Source organism: Calonectris borealis, chromosome 12 (assembly GCF_964195595.1).
Source record: "Calonectris borealis chromosome 12, bCalBor7.hap1.2, whole genome shotgun sequence".
Lineage (NCBI taxonomy): Eukaryota > Metazoa > Chordata > Aves > Procellariiformes > Procellariidae > Calonectris > Calonectris borealis.
In genome coordinates, this window is record NC_134323.1 from 7,547,010 (window position 1) to 7,569,928 (window position 22,919).

General features: G+C 42.2%; 2 protein-coding genes across 14 annotated transcripts in view; both read right to left on the reverse strand.

Moving 5' to 3' along the window:
* The window catches only part of TENT4B (terminal nucleotidyltransferase 4B), a 43,511-nt gene extending 35,567 nt beyond the window's left edge, over nucleotides 1-7,944 (reverse strand). Inside the window, exon 1 of one of the 2 annotated variants that reach the window (XM_075161199.1) lies at nucleotides 7,253-7,944. In XM_075161199.1, the coding sequence (XP_075017300.1) occupies nucleotides 7,253-7,797 (545 nt within the window). In that variant the 5' untranslated portion in view covers nucleotides 7,798-7,944. The remainder of the gene's footprint in view (nucleotides 1-7,252) is intronic. The other variant, XM_075161198.1, reaches the window with a different exon arrangement.
* The window catches only part of HEATR3 (HEAT repeat containing 3), a 50,229-nt gene that overhangs the window by 14,599 nt on the left and 12,711 nt on the right, over nucleotides 1-22,919 (reverse strand). For 7 of the 12 annotated variants that reach the window (XM_075161194.1, XM_075161192.1, XM_075161187.1 and 4 more), the window contains 7 exons: nucleotides 22,135-22,292; nucleotides 21,013-21,095; nucleotides 20,620-20,756; nucleotides 18,016-18,104; nucleotides 17,050-17,193; nucleotides 16,771-16,947; nucleotides 8,853-15,829 (listed from right to left, as the gene is read on the reverse strand). In XM_075161194.1, the coding sequence (XP_075017295.1) occupies nucleotides 15,710-15,829; nucleotides 16,771-16,947; nucleotides 17,050-17,193; nucleotides 18,016-18,104; nucleotides 20,620-20,756; nucleotides 21,013-21,095; nucleotides 22,135-22,292 (908 nt within the window). In that variant the 3' untranslated portion in view covers nucleotides 8,853-15,709. Of the gene's footprint in view, nucleotides 1-8,852; nucleotides 15,830-16,770; nucleotides 16,948-17,049; nucleotides 17,194-18,015; nucleotides 18,105-20,619; nucleotides 20,757-21,012; nucleotides 21,096-22,134; nucleotides 22,293-22,919 lie in introns of those variants that run through there. The other 5 variants (XR_012675377.1, XR_012675376.1, XM_075161190.1 and 2 more) reach the window with 5 other exon arrangements.

Below are 22,919 nucleotides of genomic sequence, written 5' to 3' on the forward strand. Positions count from 1 at the left end.
GAAAGTTCAAATTGCTCCTTCCGTAAAGCTATTTTCAGCCTAGGAAAAATATCTGAAGCCTGCATCCAGTTCACTAGTTTTCCTCTCTTTTTCTTGTTTATAGGAATATTTTCTTTAGTCCCAATTTCTAGGCAAAGGGACAGAAAACAATATTCAAATGCAACTGACATCTTGAGCACTCTTTGGCAGTTCATCCAAAAAGATAATTCAAAAAGACGAACGCTCATGATTTAAGAAATCCTAGCATGTTCAAACAATGAATTAGCATGCAAACTGCTCATTAAGAACAGCAATACTATTTATTTGCTTATAATATGTATTATGCAAGATTTTCACTGGTTATGTCGCTATATCACTACCAGTACACACACCTCTCAACACAATACCTAACCTGGCTCTGGGCTGCATTCTGCTACTGCTGCCAGTTCCAACATCCAGCAAAGAGTGTAGGAACCAGTTTTACATCACATGCAATATAAACAAAAAACTTTGAAGCAAAAGTCACCTCTTTAATTTTGGGCAAGTGCATTATTTTGGAGCACATGCCCCATACTCAGAGATGTATTCCAAACAACCAAATTATGAGGTCAATAAAAAGAAATAGGAATTATTATATTATTGCCTATTTTGATAGCAAGGTTACATACAAAACTTCTCAAAACCGCATTTCCAAGTATTGCAAATTCCCAGAGTAAAAAACAGATCTCATACTCCAACTTTAAGTAAGTGAGTATAAGCTGCCCAGGGACAAAGTATAACAGTAAGATGGTTAAAAAAAATCTGAAGGAGAGAAAAACGCAACAATATGTTTTCACGACACAGGTCCTCATCGATTTGCTAGGACCAACAATACAATCTCAGGCTTCCTAAAACTGACCTTATACTAACAGTTTGCCAATTAAAAAATAAGAGCTACAACCCCAAGACAGTTTAATATAGTACTAATAAAGGTTTCAGGGTGAGAGCCTCTTTTTTCAACTGCATACTCCTACAGAAAGCATGTATCAACTCTTGGGAATCAGCAAGTACATAAGAGGGAATGACATACTCTTCCTATTACTTAATATAGACATCCCTATCTACCAAAAAAAGTCTGCCAAACTTCTGTTCCTTATATAGCCACTCCAAGGTAAATAGGTGCCCAAGTCTCAAATAGAAGATAAGAATTGGAGAAAACAAAACAGCTCACAAGAATACATTCACATGCCGCTTCCTTGCACGTGTAGAAACCAGCAGGCCACTGAAGTCCTCCTTAAATTGTCTAAACAAAACATGCCGAAATGTTGGCACCATTCCAAAATTCTGCAAGCTCAAACAATACTGTTATATAATATTTACAGTATATTTCCTAAAGGTTTCCTCAAACTGCCTTCAGTCCAACATCTTCATCTCCTAGTAAACTTGTTTCTCTCTCCCAACCCCTCCAAAAGAAGTAATTTCTTACTACAGGAGGCTGTGGGGAAATATCCGATTTCACTTTCATAAAACCCAGATGACCGCCTTCAAGAGCGGCACAAGCTGTCACAAGGGTACTGCCAGAACCGTGCTGTGGCATGACTCAGGACGAGACGGGGAGCGACGGTGGATCTTATCAGAGAGGCACAAGAAAAGGATTTGCACTCAGTCACATCCTTGCGCTTCTACCTTACTACATACACAGCTACAGTGAGGAGAGAATACTGTTCTAAGAGGCTTTTTCGGGGAGCAAGTAGATTTATGTCTATGAATTTTTCCTGAATAATTAATTTTTATGCATGATGCACACAGTGAATTCAACTGCGACCTGCGTTTTAATGTACGTCTTCACTAATCCAAAACGCATGCAACCAACTCTAACAGAAGATACATTTAGAACTCATGCATGCACCTCGTTGTTTCACCAGAAGTCAGAAGTCTGTGCACAAAAGTGCTTGTTTTACTTATGTGAAGCATTTGTACGTATTGAGTAATGCAACAGCAAATCAAGCACCACCCATGCATTTAATTTAAGCACTTAAGAGTACATGAGGAATTAACAACATAATTGATTAGGATTTTATTAGATTTTTTGCTGTAGGTACACATATTCCATGATCTTAAAGGTCTTTCCAATCTAAATGATTCTATGATTCTATACTTGCTCTGCTCACTCTACACCCAGTTCTTTCTGTTCACGCTCCAGCCCATGTAGAGATCATGCTACTGTGGCTGATGCCATGCAAGGGCCTGAGCAAGAGCTAAAGAGACACAGGGTAAGTTATCTCAGACAGTCGGCTGCGTTACTGTAGCTACATGTCCTCTGGTCAGCTCAAAGCCTGCAGAGAATGAGCTTGCACATGCTTTAACGTACTTAGCTTCTTTCAAAAAAGAGATTAAAAGACCTGAGAAGCTGACAAATTTCACATGAAAAAAATCATAATAGAACTTCTGTAGCAAAGACATATGGCTTTAAGCTATTTTCTTCCTAAGGTAGTTATGATTTTACTTCATGGTATCCTCTGTAACCCTGGGCAACATGCTGGGAACCCTTCTATCAAATAAGCTGAAGCCTGCTCAATTCAATACCAAGCACTTGGGCAGCCTGCGAGCGTGTGCACGTCCATGTGCACACCCCTCCTCTGGCGGTCACAGGATTCTCTCCCTTTCATGTTGAAGTTTCCGTTAGTACTTCAAAACACTGTGCATTCAATATTCCAAAATTGTTGAAAACACAGTTTTCTATTTAACCCAGGTTCCTCCTCAGGAGTCCATATTACCGATTTCTCTCCTTAACTAATGCATTGATTGGGTTCTTGCCTTTGGCTTCAGATTCCTGTGAAAACTAACCAGCTCCCTACAGAGTCCCAAAATCCACATCTCCTACCTGGGAACTGTGTACGAACTGGAATCTTTCCTTTGGCACAAGAGTCACAGAAACCTACGAGAAGACAGGCCAAACTTAAGTGCAAGTCTTTATTTTTGTTATGCTTCAGGCTTCTGGCTTAAGCAGTTCTTCTTGTGTCACCTTTTAGCTAGGCTCAATCTAAACTCAGTGAAAGCTGTAAAACATCCATCTCAGTATCCCAAATACTTTTTCTTCCTTTTTAATTGTGATACTACTAACATTATTTACTATTGCCCTTGGGACACACACGCACACACCCAGAATCCCTGCCGAAATCCCAACCCACACACCCTTCTGCATCCGTAAGTTTTGCTACCAAGTACTTTGCTACCCTGTCAAGACAAATCCAATTAAACTCTTTAAAGGTATGTTACATGTTAAGTCAACAGTAACATCATACACATGCTGTAAAACTTTTCATTCGTTTTCTGCACTATCTGTTCTTTTTAGCACTACTGTCTCTGGACAAAGTCCCCAGAGGATGTAAGATACGCAAGCTGAATCCGACTGGTGCAAAGCAACTTGCAGGCAGCGCTAGACAGCTGATTTACAGTGATATTTCAGAAGTCACAGTTAAGAGTGCCAGAACAAAGTAGAGTACCTGTCATGCAAACATCTACATTATTAATAGGACTGCAAGTCTGAAAACTTAGAATAAGGGAAAATATTAAAGATAGGCCAGAATACGATGTATGCAATAGCACCATTAACTCTGTGGGAATAAAAACTGGCCATGTGTTGAATTGTCAGTATTTCAGCATTGGCAAATGTTAGCAAATATTGTGCATGTTTTATAAGAAATCTATCTTGAAATCAAAACCAATACTGTTGTGGGTTATTTTTTAACTATTTGGTTATCTCTTTGTATGTATAAATAGCATTAACTAAGAAAGTATGTTTCTCAATCAAAATAAAAAACCTGAAAAAATTCAAAGATTTGACTGAACAGATACTTAGCTTTTGACCAAAATCTCTACTTTCAACATGTCTAATTTACCTAAATCTTTAGACAGCTAGTTACACACTGTTACGTTTTTACATAAACTGTCCAACTAGCTAAAAATTATTGGACTGTTTTTCCAGACAGCTGATCAATATAATCGCATATTCAAAGCTGGTTTTGCACAGCCGTACACACAAGTGACATCCTTGCACTGGAAAAATGAATGCCACGTATCAGCTTTCAACTGTGTTCACAAGTCAGGTCTGATCTTTCTGAAAATGGGACTGTTCCACAACACTATCGTTTTCAAAATTTAAAGTGATCAACTGAACAAAATTACAGGACGGTAGACAGGGAAAAGCATCAAGCCTTTAATATTTTTTCACAATTTGCATTGAAACAATTAGGGAAGAAAAAAGTACTTGTTAACACACAAGTAATGCTATAATAGAGCTGCAGGTATCTTTTTTCCTCAGTAACTGTTAGAACTAGTCAACACAAATTTGGGAATTCATGTTGGAAATAATTAATTTAAAACATTTACTTTACTAACAACCTCATTTGCTAGGTCACGAACTTCTCTATCCATCGTTACTGTCCAGTGTCTCAAGATCGGAGACAGATGCCTTACAAGACAGTTCTTAAAAAGAAACTTGTATGAGAGCGCGATGGCAGCACCTTAGTGCACACCACAGGCAGTTACACGGGAGGCTTCATGCGGCCTTGCCAGCAGCCAGTCGGTCACACTGCAACCTTCACAAGACCTAAGCATTTTCTATGCTTTCCTAAGAGGCTTCAGCTCCTTTTAGAAATTGCTTTCACAATTTTTCATTCAAGATTTGTTAGGCAACTGCCTCTAAATACCTTTGGAAGAAACAGATTTTTAGAAGCAAACATCGTTCACTTCCGTAATTTAGGAAAAGCAACGTAGGGGTGTAACTTAGAGCCACTCTACTTTACTCTGCTTTGAACAAAGGAAATAGCTAAAACAGAATCTTAGATCATGTAAATATATGCCACAAACTAGACAGTCAAGCCAAATGTAGACCAACATATTTGAGTACTTTTTGATACTATTTAAAAAAAAAGTCCACAATGTGCTTCCACTTGGAGTTTGAAACTGATTCAACTGAAATTCTACTCTAGCAAGATGTCACCTTGAATACTTTGGTACAGTTGCTGTTGTTATTATTACTATTAATCTCTCGCTGAAGCTCACACTTTTTTCCCTCCTATATCTTCAATACAGGGAAAAGGTTTATGGATTTATGAGACAGAAAGGGAGAGAGAGAGAGAAAGGCACTTCTAAAAATGTTCCCCAACCTTCAAGTAAATAAGTGACAAGCTAGAAGATAAACAGAGTCCAAAAACTAACTTACAAAAATTCAGTACTTAGTATGTTTTGCACACATTACTTTTAAGTCTTGTGAAGAAAGTTATGGAAGGTTCCAATGCGTAGCTACTACAAAACTTAAAATAGCACACTTCTGCAGTGTCATTTTATGAATTATTATAATCCCAGCAGTAAAGGTAACACAGGAGCTGGCAAGAAAATAGGGAGCCAGAGGTGGTAAGAGTTTGTCTTCCAAAGCGACCAGCAAATTTGGACAGTCATTTTGACAAATCTTATAGAACGGCGATTTCAGAAGGCAAAAAGGTCAACGCTTTCCGGTGGGAGGGGGCTGAAGGATCCTTAGGTGCAAGTTGGCACACAAAAACTGCTGCACCCAAATCATTACTGGTTTCTAAAATGAGCTCTTCCTGGCCTTCGACTGTCACCATACACCTCCGCTGTTGGAACTCTGGAACGAAGTCGGACTTGTTTGTAAAGGAGCAGGATTGAAAAGGGTATTACACCTGCATACACCACACGAGAAATCCATACTTAACAAGTCAAACACACGTCAACGTGCTCTTGCAGCTGGGAGGAGGGACATGCTATGGGTCAAGGCAAAGGTTATATTTTGAAAAGCATGAACTTTAAAAAAAAAAAAAAGCCACAGAAATTACCAAATGGCTTTTATGCAGGGCATCACCCATATCAAAAGCCATCCCCGTGTTTAAAAAAAGGGAGGAAGGAAGGCTCAAAACAGTTTTCAGATAAACAGGACAGAAGATATGTGTTTGCCTGCCCTCGATCTCTGTAGGCTCATGCAACACCAACCGATGAGACCTAAGCTAACACAAAAACACTATGGACAAAATACTCAGATCAGCACATGCATTCCACAGTCAGAGCTCCATGAAAACCATTAATAATCCCATACTGAAATCCATAATGCTCTATACATGCACGCAAGTTTATTTCTGAGAGCGAGTGCCAGCATGTGTGCATACTTTCTGTCAGGTCTTAGAAAACACACTCCCTGTGTAATTACCTAGTCTATGCACTTTCTTTTAACAGCAGAAGATGATTAATTTTTTTAAGTTATAGTTCCTACTATGCATTTGATCCACACGTAGCACAAAGCTTTAGAAGTGTGCTTGACAGTGGCTGCGGAGGGCAGGCGTGCAGGACCTGCACAGCTGACAGCGTGCTGCCTGCTGTCCTTCCTCCCCCAGCTCAGCCACCCTGAGCGACAGCCAAGTGAAGCGCCTCATCCAGCCCCGCAGCATGTGCGTGAGCAGCAATGCTATTAGACACCTCAACAACAACAAAAACCAGAATAACCGCAAAGCGAGCAGCAGGTTGACAGCGAAACACCCGTGTTTGAGGAGCACAGCGCGTTACCGGGCGAGGAGCGTCTAAGACGCCGCACGTGCACCCGCGGTGACAGCGGAGGAGCCTGCGAGGAGCTCCCGTCCGCTGCGGATAGGCGTGCCCGCACCATCAGCGGGCACACGGGCACCCGGGCAGGCGCTGCCCCCGCCGCCAAACGCGTTTATTCCCCCGCTCCCTTGAGGAGTCGCCGCCCCGGCCGGCCGCGCAGCGCGGCCCGACGCCGCTCGCCCCTGAGGGCAGGACGGTCAGCGCCGCGGCGCACGCGGGGCTGCCCCGCCGCAGGCCGCTCGGCCAGCGGGCACCAGCGGGGCCGGGCGGCAGGCGCGCACGGCCGCTCCCCGGCGGCTCGCGCCGCGCCGGGCACTGACAGCCGGAGCAGCGGCCCGGCGCCCACTGCCCCCGCCGGCGGCGAGCGGTGCCCCGCGGGCCCGGCCCGGCCGCCCTGCGCCACCCGCCGGGGCCTGCGCCGCGCCCCGCCTCAGGTGCCGCGGCCCAGCGCCCCCCGCCGCCGCCGCCCTTCGGCGGCCGCCCCGAGCGCGGCACCGCACCGCCCCGCCACCGCTGCCCGGCCCCGGCGTGCGGCCGCCGCTCCCCAGGCCGGCCCCGGGGCGGGGAGGGCCTCGGCCACCGCCTCCTCCGGAGGCCGGGCCGGGGCCAGGCCCGGCGCTGGCCGTTGCCCGGCGCCCCCTCGCCCGCCCTCCGGCCCGGCGCCGCGGCCGCTCACCCCACGACTCCCTGGCTGTAGTTCCTCTTCTTCCAGGGGGTGCCCGTGTAGAGCGGCTCGGCCAGGCCGGCCTGGGCCCGGGCGGCCGGCTCGTCCCCCAGGGCGGGGGCCCGGCCCTGCCCGGGGGGCCCCAGCAGGAGGCTGTAGTTGAGCCCGAAGGTGCTGGCCTTGTTGTCGCGCTTCCTCTTGTTGCTGGCGGCCGCGGCGGCGGCGGCGGGCGGCCCCCCCCGTGCGGGCCGGGCCCAGGCGGCGGCCCCCGGGGGCGGCGAGGCCTGGTGGTGGCTGCGGTTGTGCTGGTTGTTGGCGCTCTCGAGCGGCAGGAAGTCGGGCTGGGGGTCGGCGCGGGGGGCGCGGTACATGCCGGGCGGGGAGGCCGGGCCGGCCCCGGCGGGGGCGCTCTGCTGTTGCTGCTGCTGCTCCTGCTGCTGCTGCTGCTGCTGGAAGTAGAGGTTGCGGACCCCCTGCGTGGTCTCCCAGATCTGCATCCACAGGCGGTTCGAGGGGCCGAGCTGCTCTGGCTGGAACCAGGCGATCCGGGGATCCATCAAACGGGGACCCACCCCGGCTGCCTCCGCTCCCCGCGCCGCGCCGGCCGCCGACGCCGAGACCCTGTCACCGGGTCCCAGCGCTAATGGCGGCTCCTATGGAAGGGCAGCTCCGCGCCTGCCTGCTCGCTGCCGTCGCTCCACAGCCCCCGCCCCTCCTGGCGAGCGCGGCGAGGCGGGGCCCGGCTGGGCCGCCGGCACACGGGCCGCGCGCAATGAAGGGGGGCGGCGGCGGCCGGGCGGTGCCCCTGCCGGGCCCCGGCCTCTCCCCCGGCCCGCCACCCGCCGCCCCGAGCCCGGCACCGCCGGGCGGCCCCCGGCCCGGCCCCGGCCCTCCCTCGCGCCTCTGCCGCCGTGCCGGCCCCGGGGCCGAGGCGCTGGGGAGCGGAGCCCCGGGGCCGGGCGGCTCTCGCGCGGGAGCGGCGGCTCCTCTCACGGCAGAACCGGCCCGGGCCCGGGGCGGCCCGGCCCTCAGCGGGGCGCGGGCTGCAGGCAGACCCGGCGGCGCGGCCCACCGGCCCCGCGCCTCAGGGGTGCGGGGCAGCGTCAGGGAGGGGCCGCGCGCGGAGGACAAGCCCTCGCCCCGGCTCCCCCAGCCCCGCCGGCGGCAGGTGCGGCCGGGGCCGGCCGGGGGCCGCGGGCGGAGGCCCCGGCGGGCGGCAGGGGGCAGCACCGCCGGCGGGGGAGGCAGGGCTGGGGCGGCGGGGAGGGCGTCCGAGCAGCCGCAGGGTACGGCACCGCTGTGGGGGGTGCCGCTTCTGTCAACCCGTAAGGCTGGTGCATGTGTACATTAGATAAGGGCGTCGGGCGTACCGGTACCAGCGCTTTGCGGTACACGGCGTCTTCTGCGGTCGCGTTACCCTTCTCATACACCATCAGCTGCCACTGCACTCCCCTAAAACTGTTTTTGGGATGGTTATGGATACTTCTGGGTCCTCCTGCCTTTCATTCAGCTCCAAAGGAGAGGAAAAGATAGCCTAGGTGCCATACTTGTATAGCCCGTGCTTCTGCAGATGGAAAAACATATTACATAGACAACACAGCAAACAGCAACATTTAGTAGTACAAGTTCTGGTCAGATTCAGTTTTATTTGTAGTGTTTTCATACTACGGCCTTAAAACATTTTTAATATCAGCTAGAAAGTTTACAGCATACTGCACGGAGGGCCTGGTGCTTCCCAGAGTTTCTGAATTGCACGGGAGAGTATTTCTCTTTAGGAAGATGGAGGTGGAGGTTTTGGAATTAAAAAGCTGCATTTCAATTCCTAGTATTCCATGAGGTGGACAGTTTGCACAGAAGTCTTAGCACCACCTCCTGATGACAACCAAAGACTTCTCTTCCTGGCTTCTCCCCACCATCCCAGAGCAGGGCATTTTGTCCTCAGCCCTCCTCTGTTCTGTCACAGGGTGTCTGACGTGCACTGTCCAAGAGAAACCCAACTACAGCAAGAAGCTGTGCGGTGAAATTTGGTTTTTGAGTTGACAGACTTAATTGCTTTCAGAATTAGGATCTGTATCTAAAACTACCATCAAACGCCAAGTGGAAACTGGTGGAACTGAAGCACAGCTTGGAACTGGAGAAAAACCACCCTGAATAACCCTATTTTCCAAAACCCACATTCTTCAGTTATTCTGAGAATTACAAACATACCAGAAAAAGGTAACTACAGAGTGACTAGCCTGATGTTCCTCTTACATCAAAGATACAAATAAAAAGGTTTCAATTCATAAACTTCTTTTTTTTAAACACAACACAGAAAAGTGAGCGTAAGTCTAACAAATGATTTCATGTTATCCTTAAGGAGATAACAGAAAAAATACGTATTTTTTGTATTTTTTAAAGCTAATTCTGCAAAAAACAATGATTTGTTCTACACTCAAAGCACATAAATGTAAACAAGTTTTGTTGAAGGACTGAGGTTTATTAATTTACAGGATTCCTCAAGTAGCAACCCTAGTCCCAAGCAAATAAAGCCAGGACACAACACTGGTGATGTGATACTACAAAGGCTTTAGATTAGGGAATATACCTACAGGGTATTAAAAAAAAAAACAACAAGAAACCAAAACAAAACAAAGGCAAATACCCCCCCAACAAAAAAAAAAACCAACCCACTTGAATATGGTCAAAGTGATTTTTTAATCATGGCTTTGAACTTTAACTCTTTTACTTACTAAAAAGAGAACCTCTCAGAAAAGGTTATTTAGAAACATCATGCATTTTCTAGCTGAATCAGCCATTCTTCAGTTAAATTGTGGAAGTGCCTTTCATTCTCCATCAAGGGGCGGGGAGGAGGGAAGAGGCCAATTCAATTTTCCTTAAAAGTTCAAAAAAAACTTTCACATGTCAGAGGAGAAAGAAGACAAAGAATCCTCACTGGGATTTTTGTCAAAAAAGGAACACAAAACTGGAAGAAGGTATACTGAAATCCTTTAAAAGTGGTATATTTATGCGAGCGCTTCGCAACGCCAGGGCTGCATCGGGACCCTCCATTGTGTTGAGACCATGTAGCAGCCACAATCGTACTAATACAGATTATTACAACGGTATCTTATTTCAGTTCACAAGCATTTTGATTTAAGCTCTTAATATAATAGTAATGCAAGGAGTTCCTGACACCCAGATTTGAAAGAAAAAAAAGTGTCTTACCATATCCTTTGTGTCCAAGTCTCAACCTATGTTTTTATGTGGTCACTGAATTATGTCTGACAAAATGCCACTCACAGAAGCAAGGAACTTATGAAAATCATACAGAAACAAAATGAAATTAGTGTAAATTAATTTAAATACATGCCATTTTTCCTGGAAGGTACGAAAGTTAACAGTTTGAATTTATTTGGAAATTAGACAAAAAAACCCCACCACTCAAGTAAAAGTGTCTTCAAACAGAAAGGCCCACCATGTTTCAGCCCTTGTGGAAAAACTTCAAGTTCCTTAATCTGCTGTGACTGTCAAAGTTTTCAGTTTTTGCCAATTATCTTAATGTTATACATCTTAACAGTATGTCCAGCGCAAACTATATTTAGATTGTTTGCTCAATTAATCTGTCCCAGAAAGGAACAATTACATTATTTTCAATTACCACTATCATTACCTGAATTTGAATTTGCAACAGTAAATGTAAGGCTAGACATTTCTATCCAATCCTCTGGGAATGCTTTTACTGAAAATTACTAAGGAAACAAAACTTGAGCTTATGCGCATTTTTGGTTGGTTGTTTTATGTTCATATTCCACAAGATACGCATTTCAATTATAATACTTAAACTACAAATGGATTTAAAATTAATTTGTTCTCTGACACAGTTCTCATTTTGTGATTTTACTGTGCTCTGATTTTTTTTTAATATTTTCTCTCAAAATACAAATGTAAAACCAAGCCAAGTAGTACTGGTTAAAGTTATTCTTGTTCTGCTAAGACGACAATCTTTAAAAAAAACTTACTGTACAAAAAAAAACCTTCAACACCCACCACAAACCCCAAATAGTTAAATTGTTGACTACAGTGTGGTATACAGCCATCTTCTGACTGTCAAGGCATGACGTATAAAAAGCACTTCACAACAAATGCTTATTTAAATCCTGCCACTTGTTTTTTTCATAGAGAGCAAAAATAAAACCACATAGCAATGATAAGTCCTTATCTACACAGTTGGGGATTCAACATTTTGCAGGCTGCAGAGAGACGAAAGCAGCAGCAAATGCCACCAGTCCTACTGCTTCTGAACAGGGCGGGGAGCACACAGCCCTCTTTACACTCTTTACGCAATACCATACACCGACTTAAATTCAGCACCTATTTTGGTATAAAATCTCAACCCAGAGCCAGATTCTGTTGTGCTAGGTGTCAGACAGGGAGACAAAGAAAGAAGCAATCCATACTTTCAAAGGATTGCAGTTTTTTAATTGAAGCACAAACAGATGATGCCTTAGGGACCGGGATAAGCAAACAAATTCAGTTTCAGATACCTGTTTTGATAGCAGTCTTATCTGTGAGATTACATGAACTGATGAAGATCACTTACATCTATTTAGCATCTATTGACTTATGCTGCACACTGTCTAGATCAGTCCAATTTCTGCCACCCTCAGAGTATCTTCAAGATCTGGCTTTGCCTCTGTAGGCTGTCAAGGATCTTGTCTTCATGTCAAGCTTACCCTAAACCTATTTAAATAAACCAGTGCCAAAAGAGCTCCCAAAACATTTAATTTGCGCCACATTGCCACTTCTGCTGGTGCCTTAATTTTCCTTAACTCTGTCAGAACAACTTTTATAGTCCCAATATTACAGCTTAGCTCTTCTATACTTATAAATCTCTCCTGGTTTTAGGCCCCAATCTGACACTTTAAATCACCGATAACTTGCCTTGTCTGCCATAGACAGAAGTCTTCAAAAGCCTTCCGTGCTTTTCCTATTAACTTCTATCTTGTCCCTTAAGAAGCAGAACATGCTCTCTAAATTAACATACAAAATTATTACCTCTCATTCAGTCACAAGCCCTCCATTAGACACCAAGAGCAAGTTACACTAAACTGGTAGCTAGGCAGGTGATAGAGTAAGATTTTCTCATTCAGAGAAATAAAAGTATAGACATCAAAATACGCAGTTGGCTAAAATATAATAAAAACCCCAAAGGAAGATGAGGGCTCCATCTTGCTATGGGCCACTGGTAAGGGCAATAGACTTTGGCAAAGATCTTACAACATGGGATATTAGGAAATCACATATAAAAGCTTCATTAATATTAGCGATGAGGTTAAAACAACAAAAACAGCTCCCAAGAGCTACAGCTTACCCCTCTATCAACCCAAACATATCTGGTGAGCTGGAGACAGAGCTGCCAGCTTGTCAGCGTTTCATGCCCTCAGCCAAACAGGCCCACTAAAGTGCTCCAGTCACCTCAGATGAAACAAAGGTGAAGGGATATTTTAGTTTTTGTATGTTAGAGTTTTAGTACAAACTCACAAGAAACCAAAATGCCTTCGCATGTCCTTATTTCTCTTCCAGCTATTAGCTAGAAATGGCATGTGTATCACAAGATAGAAGCAAGTATTTTAAGCACTAAAAATCATACACTTCTGCAAGTGGTATGGTTCATACTATGCACCTATCTTATTATAATACAAATGATTTTTTTAAGACATTCAACCAACTAGTGCATAGCAAAAAAAAAAAAGCATGCATTCCTACTGCTGGAAGAGTTTAAGATCTAAATGACAGTCTGTCTTTTCACTTGAAGGAAAAAAACAGGGTCTGATAGATTATATTAAGAAAACTAGGTTTTCTAGTGGATGTCCTATCTTCTATATATTTATCTGCAACTTTCTGATTCATATTTGAAGATTAAATGTTCCTTCTCATTAGTAACCTAAAAAAAACATCCTTAAACAAAAAATAACATACTTAATTGTTCTAACAGTCCCCAGGAACCAGATTCTGACTGCTACACTTGATGTAAAATGCAGAGTCCTACACTTGGGACAGAGTAAGCCCATAAAACAGAGCAGGCTCTAGACTGAAAGACCAAAGAGCAGCTTTGAACAGAAGGACCTAAGGGTCCTGGTGGACAGTAAGTTGAAGAGAAGTCAGCAATGCACCGTTGCAGTGATGAGCACTAACAAATAATGGGCTGCATTAGCAGGAGCACGGCCAGCAGGTCAAGAAAACCGATCACTACCCTCTCTTCAGCACTCATGAAATCACATCTGGAATACTGTGTCCAGTTTTGGGCCCCCCAGTATAAGACACAGTAGCGCAGGTCAAGCAGGCGGCCACCAAGATGGTTAGAGGGCTAGAGCACAATGTACAAGGATGGGCTGAGGGAGCTGGGTTTATTCAGCCTGGAGAAGAGGGGAATATAATTATTATTTTCCAACTACCAAATGGGGATTATACGAGGAGATAGAGGCAGACTCCTCACGGTGGTGTGCAGTCAAAGGACAAGAGGCACATTTTGCAGCAGGGGGAAGTCCTGCTAGATACAAGGGGAGAAAGAAAAACAAAAGTGTTCACAGCGAGGGCAGTCAAGCACTGGAAAAGGCTCTCCAGAGTTGTGGGATTTCCATCCTCGGAGATGCTCAAGGCCTCGAACAACCTATCTGACTCCAAAGTAAGTCCTGCTTTGAGCAGGGGAGTGGACTAAGAGACCTCCAGAGATCCTTTCCAACCTAGATCATCATGCAATTCAACAGAGCACCCAGAAAATGAGAGCAGAACTTTCTGCATGAAAGTCCTTTTAAGTGCTCCAAACAAATATTAATGCCTTTTATCAGGCTAATATTATACTATCTTCAGAGTACAGCAAATGTAACTAACATTGGGATTAAAATCCATGCACTGTGCAGTCTTATGCCATAATCCACCTACCTACTCTTTCCTCAGCTGTTACACTCCAGCCCTCTTCACTGCCTGCCCCTGCCAAATCCCAGGATAACCCTTCAACCGCTCCATGCTCCTCAGGACTTCTCCTGGACTTCTCCAGGCCAGGCTCAATGGCCCTTGAGCCTGCCCAATCCCACACACTCACTCACTCATTTGATTAGCAGGCATCGGATCACATCACACATTTCATCCAACTCCTGTAAAGTAATAGCAAGAACAGGACTTCCAGGCAGTATAGCTGCTTAAACTCATTTTTCACTTTCTCTTGCATTTGACAAAATACCGTATGTCAGGATTTCATAAAGTCAGTCATTTGCAAGTTATCCAGTCAGTTCCTGAGCCTGCTTTCCAATCTAAGAGACTGAAATCTAACAAACCGAGCAAATTTGGTCTTTGTACTTCCATGCCTAATACCATGGGCAAAATTTTGCCAAAAACTAGATGCCTGTGCTAAGGCAGCACATTACGAGAAGGAGGGGGGGAAAACCTCCCATTTCAAAAATCAGCGTAACAAAATGCTTCTGTGTTTGGTTGTGGGTTTCTTCCTTAAAAAAAAGTGTATGAGAGGATCTCATTCACAGAAACAAAAGCAAAGCTTTTGATATATGGAAGTTCACATACAATCTTCATGAATCGGTGACATTTTTTGAAAATAGTTTCTGTATTTTACAGCTTAAAAATCTCTATCACAAATATTTGAAAAACATATTTTAAGCAATTATAAAGTTACTTTAGGTAATACCTCAGTATATAAAAATACTTTTTATTAGGCTTACTACTTCCCTGAATTCAAATTCATCCTGATGTAGAATTACAAGGAAGAAAGTAAATCACGACACTTGATTTTCAGAAATACCAATCAAAATGAAGTAAAAACAGGGAGCTGTGTATAAGCGTAGGATCCTCTTACACTCATTTCCACAGCAAAAAGCTATGATACTGAATTTATCATAAATGAATTTGAAACAGTTTTCTCTTCGATGAACCTCATGAAGTAACAGATCCAAGTTCTGATAGTAATCTACACACTTGTCACACACTTCTCTTGGGAAGCTTGCCATAAGTGCTTGTGCAATTCTAGAAATAGTAAGAGCAAATAGCAAATACGAACATTCTGCCACTGCTCGATTCCCTGAAAAATATCTTGAGCTTTTAAAATTTTCTTCTTGATCTGGCACATAACTGAGAATATTCTCTAAATTACTTTTTCATGCAATTATAGTTTTCTGCCAGGATACGTGAGGATTTCTAAACAATGACAGTGGTGCTATGTACAGACCCCAGGACTGCAAGAGCACATTCTTATCACTGCTAACACTTAATTGCAAAGTATGCTATGTTTTTGTATATGCTGATGTGACTTTCATATTGCATCAACCCAGAAGTATAAAAATACTGAATGTAAAAAAATGCAGTATTAACATGAAAGCAAAACTGCTCTGCTCAATAAATTTTAGAAGTTCAAAACGGTTATATTTTTGGAAAACAGTATTCAGTAAGGGAAACCTTAGTTTAAAGTTCCTCGATGTTTCAAGTTGGGGTTTTCCCTAGTGTCTCCAGATATGCAATGAATCTTCTTAAATTCATCTTCACATTGTCAAGAACACGCAGTTGATCTGTACTATGTTGTCCTTTGCCTTCTTTTCGCATCTGTAAAACCAAGAAATACATACTTTACTAATGGAGAAGTTTCTCCTATTAGACCACTTAAAGTTTATAGTAATTGTATATATGTCTTCTATCAAGGCATGCTACCCACACCTTTTGAGAACTCCAACATGTTCATGTGTGCACGTGTAGCCAGCAATTATTTCTGCAAGTCAATTTACTATAATACATCTCTGCCTAAAACTAGACTACTATTGGTATGCTATTTCACTCATAAATCTGAAACATACACTTATTTTCTGTAGCTTTTTATATGAAAGACCTTGCACATCTAACTAACCAACAACTGTAGCACTATCACATGTGTTTTGTGTGTATAGTGCTTAGCTTTAAGACTATGAAAGTCTCCTCAGGCTTCATCTGACTAAAGAAACAACATATTGAAGGTCATTCTCTATTTAAGACAAGGGTGTACTTAAAATTACAGTTTAGAATTTTGGCCTTGGCCTTGCGATTCTTGAAAATACAGAATACATGATCTATTTTAATTAACCAGCCACAGAACAAAAATGTCCACCTGCAACTACAGCAAGTTAAAAATAAAAGATGTCAATGTAACTTCAGAAGGGACTTCTCTCCCACCAATTTAGCTGTTCTCCTCCAGAGACATCTGCAGGATTTTTTTTTTTACAAGGGTTTCAGAACAATACAGTGATTTGGACATCAATAATGCTGATGGTGTAATGCAGATGTTGCAATGCAGATGCTGCACTGTTACCTTGACGGTTCCATAAACTGCAAGGTAAGCGTATTTGCTTTCCTCTGAAGTGGAATATCAGGAATTAAATTTTTTTTTTCTTTTTTTTTGGTCATCTTATAAAGCCATACATTCCTGCTTAATTATCTCTTCTAGCAGCCCAAATCTCAAAGCTTCAACCCACATTGTGTGTTGAGACCCTGAGCTGGCTGCATTTGATGCCTACCCTCGTTTTGAACACTGGCTGAAATTCTTTCAGTGCTGGCAGCAGCTTGATCTGTACCGCCGCCTTTTCTGCTTCTTTACCATCTGCAAATACATCAAAAAGTGCATCCAAGGCTTCCCCTGCTACCACAAGAGAAGATTCCTTCATAGCAACCTCAAGAAGAAATTTTCCAATCATCTGTAATAAGAGAGAAAAATTAATTCTTCCAGCAATGCTTAAGGAAGTTGAAAGAAGTATCAAAACTGTTTTAGGCTTGCAATGCAAAGTTTGCTTTTTCACCTTTAGTGTTTCAGCTGTATCTTGTCCTTTTGCCAGGACACTGCCAGAAATTCCAAGGATGCTCACTACGTTCACTCTAACACTGGCATTGCTGCTGTGAATACCAGCTTCACATAAAGCCAGTAGCTGCTCAGGAGTCATACACTGTTTAGCAAAGGGGGGAGGGAAAAAAAAAAAAAGAAGATAGACATATTTACATTTTCATGGAAATTCTCAAATACGACATTTAGATCATTTGTGTTTACAGAACACAGGCAAATTTATAACAGAGAAACAGTGTGCTATATTATGAAAACTACATGAATTCTGAAAATGTAATCAGCAAGAAAACAGTTAAACTCTCCCTTTCAACTTCTTAAGGTGTTTCTTCCAGAACATAACCAAGGCTGTCATGAAGCTGAAGGAAAAAGTTCTGAGCCCAAAGGGATTTTCACAAATTTGCCTAGCTCAATAGCTATTTCCAACTCATTACAACTTATAGTATAGAACCTCATTTTTCAGTTTAAAGCCAGAAAGGACCACCAGACCATCTAGTATTACGTCTTGTATAACAAATTATTATGCTTCATTCCTATATTTAGCTCACTAATTCATGTCCAACCAGGATTCTAGAAGGACAACCAGCTTCAACTAGATGACATCAGGAAATAAAGAATCCACATTTGTAGGTGCTAATTTACTAAACGCTTGTCATTATATCCATCTCCTAAAGATACTGTGGCTTATTTCTATTTTGGTTTTGAAATACTTTTCATCTGTTTACATGTTAAGGAGGAGATATATTAAAAAGTATTCCTGTAAGGTCCATGAAAAATACAAAGAGTGAATGCTACTAAATCTGTTCTTTCAGTGTTCACAGGTGCTGAAATTTAGCACTTCGTTTAAATGGTTTTATTTCAAAAACTTTCCAGCACAATCTCACGTGAATTTGAACCTACCAGAGCATTTAAGTTTGAAAGCTTTTACCTGGGAGATGTTCTTTGATGCCATTGTTTGTAGGAGAGCCCTCAAAGCGCTGGTTATGGCTTCCAGGAATTCTGTGTCTGTAGGGAGTTCTGTCAAAGAATTGAACCCAGAGCCAAAAGTTAAACAGGAAGATGAAGGATACGAGAAGCAAAGAAATACAAATTCCTTAATCCCTTAATTGTTCCTCCAGGTATTACCACAAACAGGAAGGGCTAGATTTTCAGAGACTGGTCTTTGTAGGTTGTAACCATAGTGATTTGTTTGAATTCAGTATTAATTGAATCTGGAAGTTAAACCACAGTTGGTCCTCATTTTCAGGCACATCCTTGGTTAAGACACTTGTGTGACCTAACGTATGGTACAAACCACTGCCGTCAGAACAGAAGCTTGAAAACTGGTATCACATGGAGGCTGTAATACAGGAACTGAGAAAACTACAGAAGCTGACTACGTACTTTAACTCCTTTCTTCTGTCTTCTAAGCAGGCTTTTTAGACACCCAGAACACTGGATTCTTTCCAATTCATATAAAGAGCATGTTTGCCGGTGGTTTAATAACCTTCAGAAATGTACGATTCAAACACTGTATTACTGTTGTTTAACTACAAATTCATCAACACCAGCCATCATCTTCAATATATGTTCTGCATTTCTCAAAGCTTTTTATTTTCCTCTAATGTGTTCTTATTTTCTGGACTACTCCAGATACAGAAACTCTTGATTATTTCATGCGTATCTCCTCCTTTCTCATGTAAGCAACTAGATCTTTATGCCTCTTTTTCACCCTGTAAACCCACAGAACTCCTTCTAACCACATGCTGGTATGTTATCAAGTCTATCTGGCAGTTTCCATTACATAGCATTTAACTATTAAAAAAATAGCATGTTAACAAAAATGGACATGGGCCATTAAACTAATTTATTAGTACCCTCTGTCTTCAGCTAAGAGGGTACTCCAGTTTCATCCCAGAACTTTCTGACTATTGCAAAGCGTAACATGTAGACCCTGAAATCTTGCAAGTCCTGCTCTTCAAGCATGAGACAAGTATTTTATGTGAACTTCCTCGCAAATGTCTTCATATTTATTTTCATTTCCTGCATTTTAGTTTTTCAAGCACTACGCTCTCAGTAATAATGCTTCCATAGACTGATCGCATGCTTTTAATGACACTGAGAAAAAAGTGTGTTTTGCAGGCAGATGCATTTTCAAGCATTAATGCAGTGTCATACTATACACTACAGCAAATAAGAACTACACCGCAGTTGTGGCTACAAATGAAGATGCTTGAAAGAAGGGAAGAAAACTGAGCTTCTCAGCTTCTAAGAGACAAGAAATGACAAAGCCATGCATATGCTAGACTTCAACAGATCTGTCTTAGGAAAAATGTTTTTCTGACAATTTTGAGAATTGGCAGGCTTTTCCAGCCTCTGAGAATATCTCTTATTTTTTGAAAAGCCATCATCACTGACCTTAAAACAAAAACAGATTATCAAAAGAGTCTGAATGAAGCAGCCCATTAAGGAACCAGATCATCAGCTTGCAACCATTTTTTTGTTTGTTTGTTTGTTTTTTGGTGGTTTTTTTTTGTGTGTGGTGTTTCGTTTGTTTGTTTTTTAATCTCAGTTCAGCTTCTCTAGTGTTAGTAACAGAGAGATCATAGCGTAAACGGTCCAACAGTATTATTGGAATGCTGCTGATCTAATGTATAAGATTACAGGAGGTAGCTGGAAATGCTAACTGCTGCGTATCTACACTAGACCATCCAATGATACTGATACTAGCAGATCTATGGGGAAACCATCACAGTACCTCTATGAAATAATGTGCCTTGGAGGAACTACAGTGGATACATTGCAGCGTTTACCAGCATATACCTGATATTCTAAAATAGTATTTTTAGAAAACGTAAATTTATTGCCTTCTCCATTGAAATCGAAGGAAACCACCATAACAGGAAGTTAAGGAGCTTTAATATTTAGTCATAAAAACTTTGCATATTTTCTTATTGCAAATATATTTTCAATAAAGCTATGCAATCATATGCATAAAGCATATCCTGGAGACAAGGTGGCTGCTATCTTTCACACTGTAAAAAGCATGTACATTCTCAAGATTTTTGCAACGACCACTTTTGCCATAATTTTGTAAGATTCCTAGAAAAAAATCATGTGAAAGACTGTGCTAGACACTCTTTTTTTCACATGTCTCATTAGGCTAGTTTGCACATTTAAAATGAAAATGTTCCATCTTCTTCATGGCTTGTCTGATTGATGAAAAAACTGCTATTATCACAAATATGATCAAGCAAACAGTTCTGGTCTCACAGCAAGGCAGGATTCATCCACTAACTTAGTGACTTTCTGCATGCACATACACAGACATAAAGCATTCTTGCGTTAGGAGCGTGCTTGCTCAAGATGCAATTTGGATAAACACATCTGATCAGGATACACTCTTTTGTCAGCACATTTCCAACATTCAGTATTATTATTTTGAAAGATCAAAGGGATAAAATTAGTATTAAAATGGCATTAAAACTTAACAATGTACATGGCTACCTTATATCTATATGAAACAGGTCAGCAAGCCCCCTTTACATCTTACCCGTTTTAGAAAAGACTAGCTGCGAGAGATGCTGTGCAAGGGATTGAAGTGCTGAAGCTCCTCCAAGACAATCCACATCTGACACTAACAAAATGCTATGAAGACACGTTAAAGCTCTACACTGTACCGCATTCAGTCTGAAACAAACAAAAAATGCACTTAGCAGATCTCTTTGAAAACAGATGTCAAAACACAAAGAAGGATTTTGAATTAAATAAGGTTGTGATCCGGTGTGCAGTTTACACAAACATTTGTATCTCTTTATTCAAAATCACGTATCAGATCTGCCTTTGTCCAGATCTTAAAAGCAACCCAAAATGGATAATCCTTTTAAGAGTTCTAGAACAACTGAATATACATGAAAAATAGTAAGAGAGACAATGAAATTCCTACTTTTTAATTAATGGTTTCCAAGGCGGATTGTGCATACAGATGTCTAGAGCAACACTGTTCGGAAAAGCAGTTTTTTCAAGAATCTGGGGAGGGGAAAAAGAAAGATTTAGCAATAAAGCCTTTTCTTCTTTTCTTTTTTTTTTTTTTAGGTGTGTTTGTGGGGAAGAGTGAAATTTTAGCTTAATGTCAAACAGATACTTCAACCTACATATTTCAAAGCTTTCCAGGTAGCAAGTGTCTCACCTGCTAAAAATGCCAGAATCTTCCTCAATCACTCAAATGGTGCAATTCTACACTGGGTTTAGCATAGCATATTTTAAGTATCCAACTGTACTGAACAAAAGGTGATTTTCTAGGTCTCTGCTATTCTTTTTTATTTAAATCTTCCTTCTTACAGATTCCGCTACAGAATTTTCAGATAGCTGCAAGTCTAAAAGACCTTGCCATGAAACTTAGACTGCTTTCTATTAAGTACAAAAAGTCTTGAATCATCTCGCACCTTGATGTCTTGGGTCAGAATTCTACCACGCTGCTCAACTAGCACAATAACTGATTCAAATGACGAACTTCATCTTTACAACCCCAAATAAGAATGAGCAAAACTCTGAAACAAGACATCTGCCTTCTTGTCAGTGTCAAATATTGTACTTCAGACACTACGTATAAAACAGGGGGAAAGAGGAACGTGCACTTTTTCAGTGCTGACTCTTGCCATTCACATACGTTACCTTCCACCTCACTTAGGTAATATGGAAATCTGACAGCCATTCTTCTACTCAAAGCTTCCTCTCTTTTTGCAAGTAATCTTTTTCATGTCCAAATCAAGGAATAAATTTTGTATTTTGGAAAAGCCAAATTAAAAAAAAAAAAAAAAAAAAAAGTACTAGATTTCTGAAACACATGAACCTTCTACTTCCACTTACACGAAGAAATTATTTAGGTCAAGACAGCTCATGTGATGATGCTCCACCTCCAGGCCAAAAAAAGTGAAGCTAAACTTATGTAAAAAAATATTCCCTTTCTCCAGATGGACTGGGATAATTTGTTTGCCTAACTTGGGATACAAATCAGGCACAAGGGAAAGACCGTACTATGTGTTGGAAAAAAAATAAAAGACAATACCTTCTTTGGAATGAGGTTGTTCAGAAACGCTGAGTTAACCTCATCAGAGAGGCACAGGGGTGACATTAACAGCCCACCCCCCTCATTGTATGAGTTTTCCATAAACAAATCGCTTTCATCACTGCTGGAGAGTTCTTCCCATTCGTCATCAGAGGGATCTGAGAACAGAAGACAGACTTGTAAATGTAACATCACTTATGCAATAGGTATCCTACTTCTCAATTAAACCTGGCTCCAGCTCTTGGTTTAGGAGTCTTTTAAGCTCTTGGGCTCTAACGAAGTCCACACAAACCAAGTGCCACTAAGCCACAGTTCTAAATATTGTACTACTGTTGTTTATATTATTTTAAAAAGATATTTATTTTATATTCACTCAGGCAACAAGTATTTTTATGAGGGGATTCTTCATACACGGGTACTTCATTCTCTGATATTAGCTATGCTTCACTTAAAGATATCAAAAATGGTATAGAAGAAACATTTCATAAAGCATTTACTAGGACTTTAACTTGGACTGTACCATTTTACTTTTTGAGGTAGATTCAAGCATGCAAATACACCAGTATAACTTAACTTGTTTACTAACTGCAACTAGTTTAAGGCAACTGTCTCCTCTGGCAATACTGAAGCCACAGACAGATGTCCTCTGACTGGGCAGTAACTGGGTTGGGTGAAGATGTTACTGTCTCCACAGCATGGCCAGTTGAAAGGAAATGACGACAGCAAAACAAGCCAAAGCAAGCCAGATCATCTCTGACAGCCATTTCAGGCAATATATTTTAAGT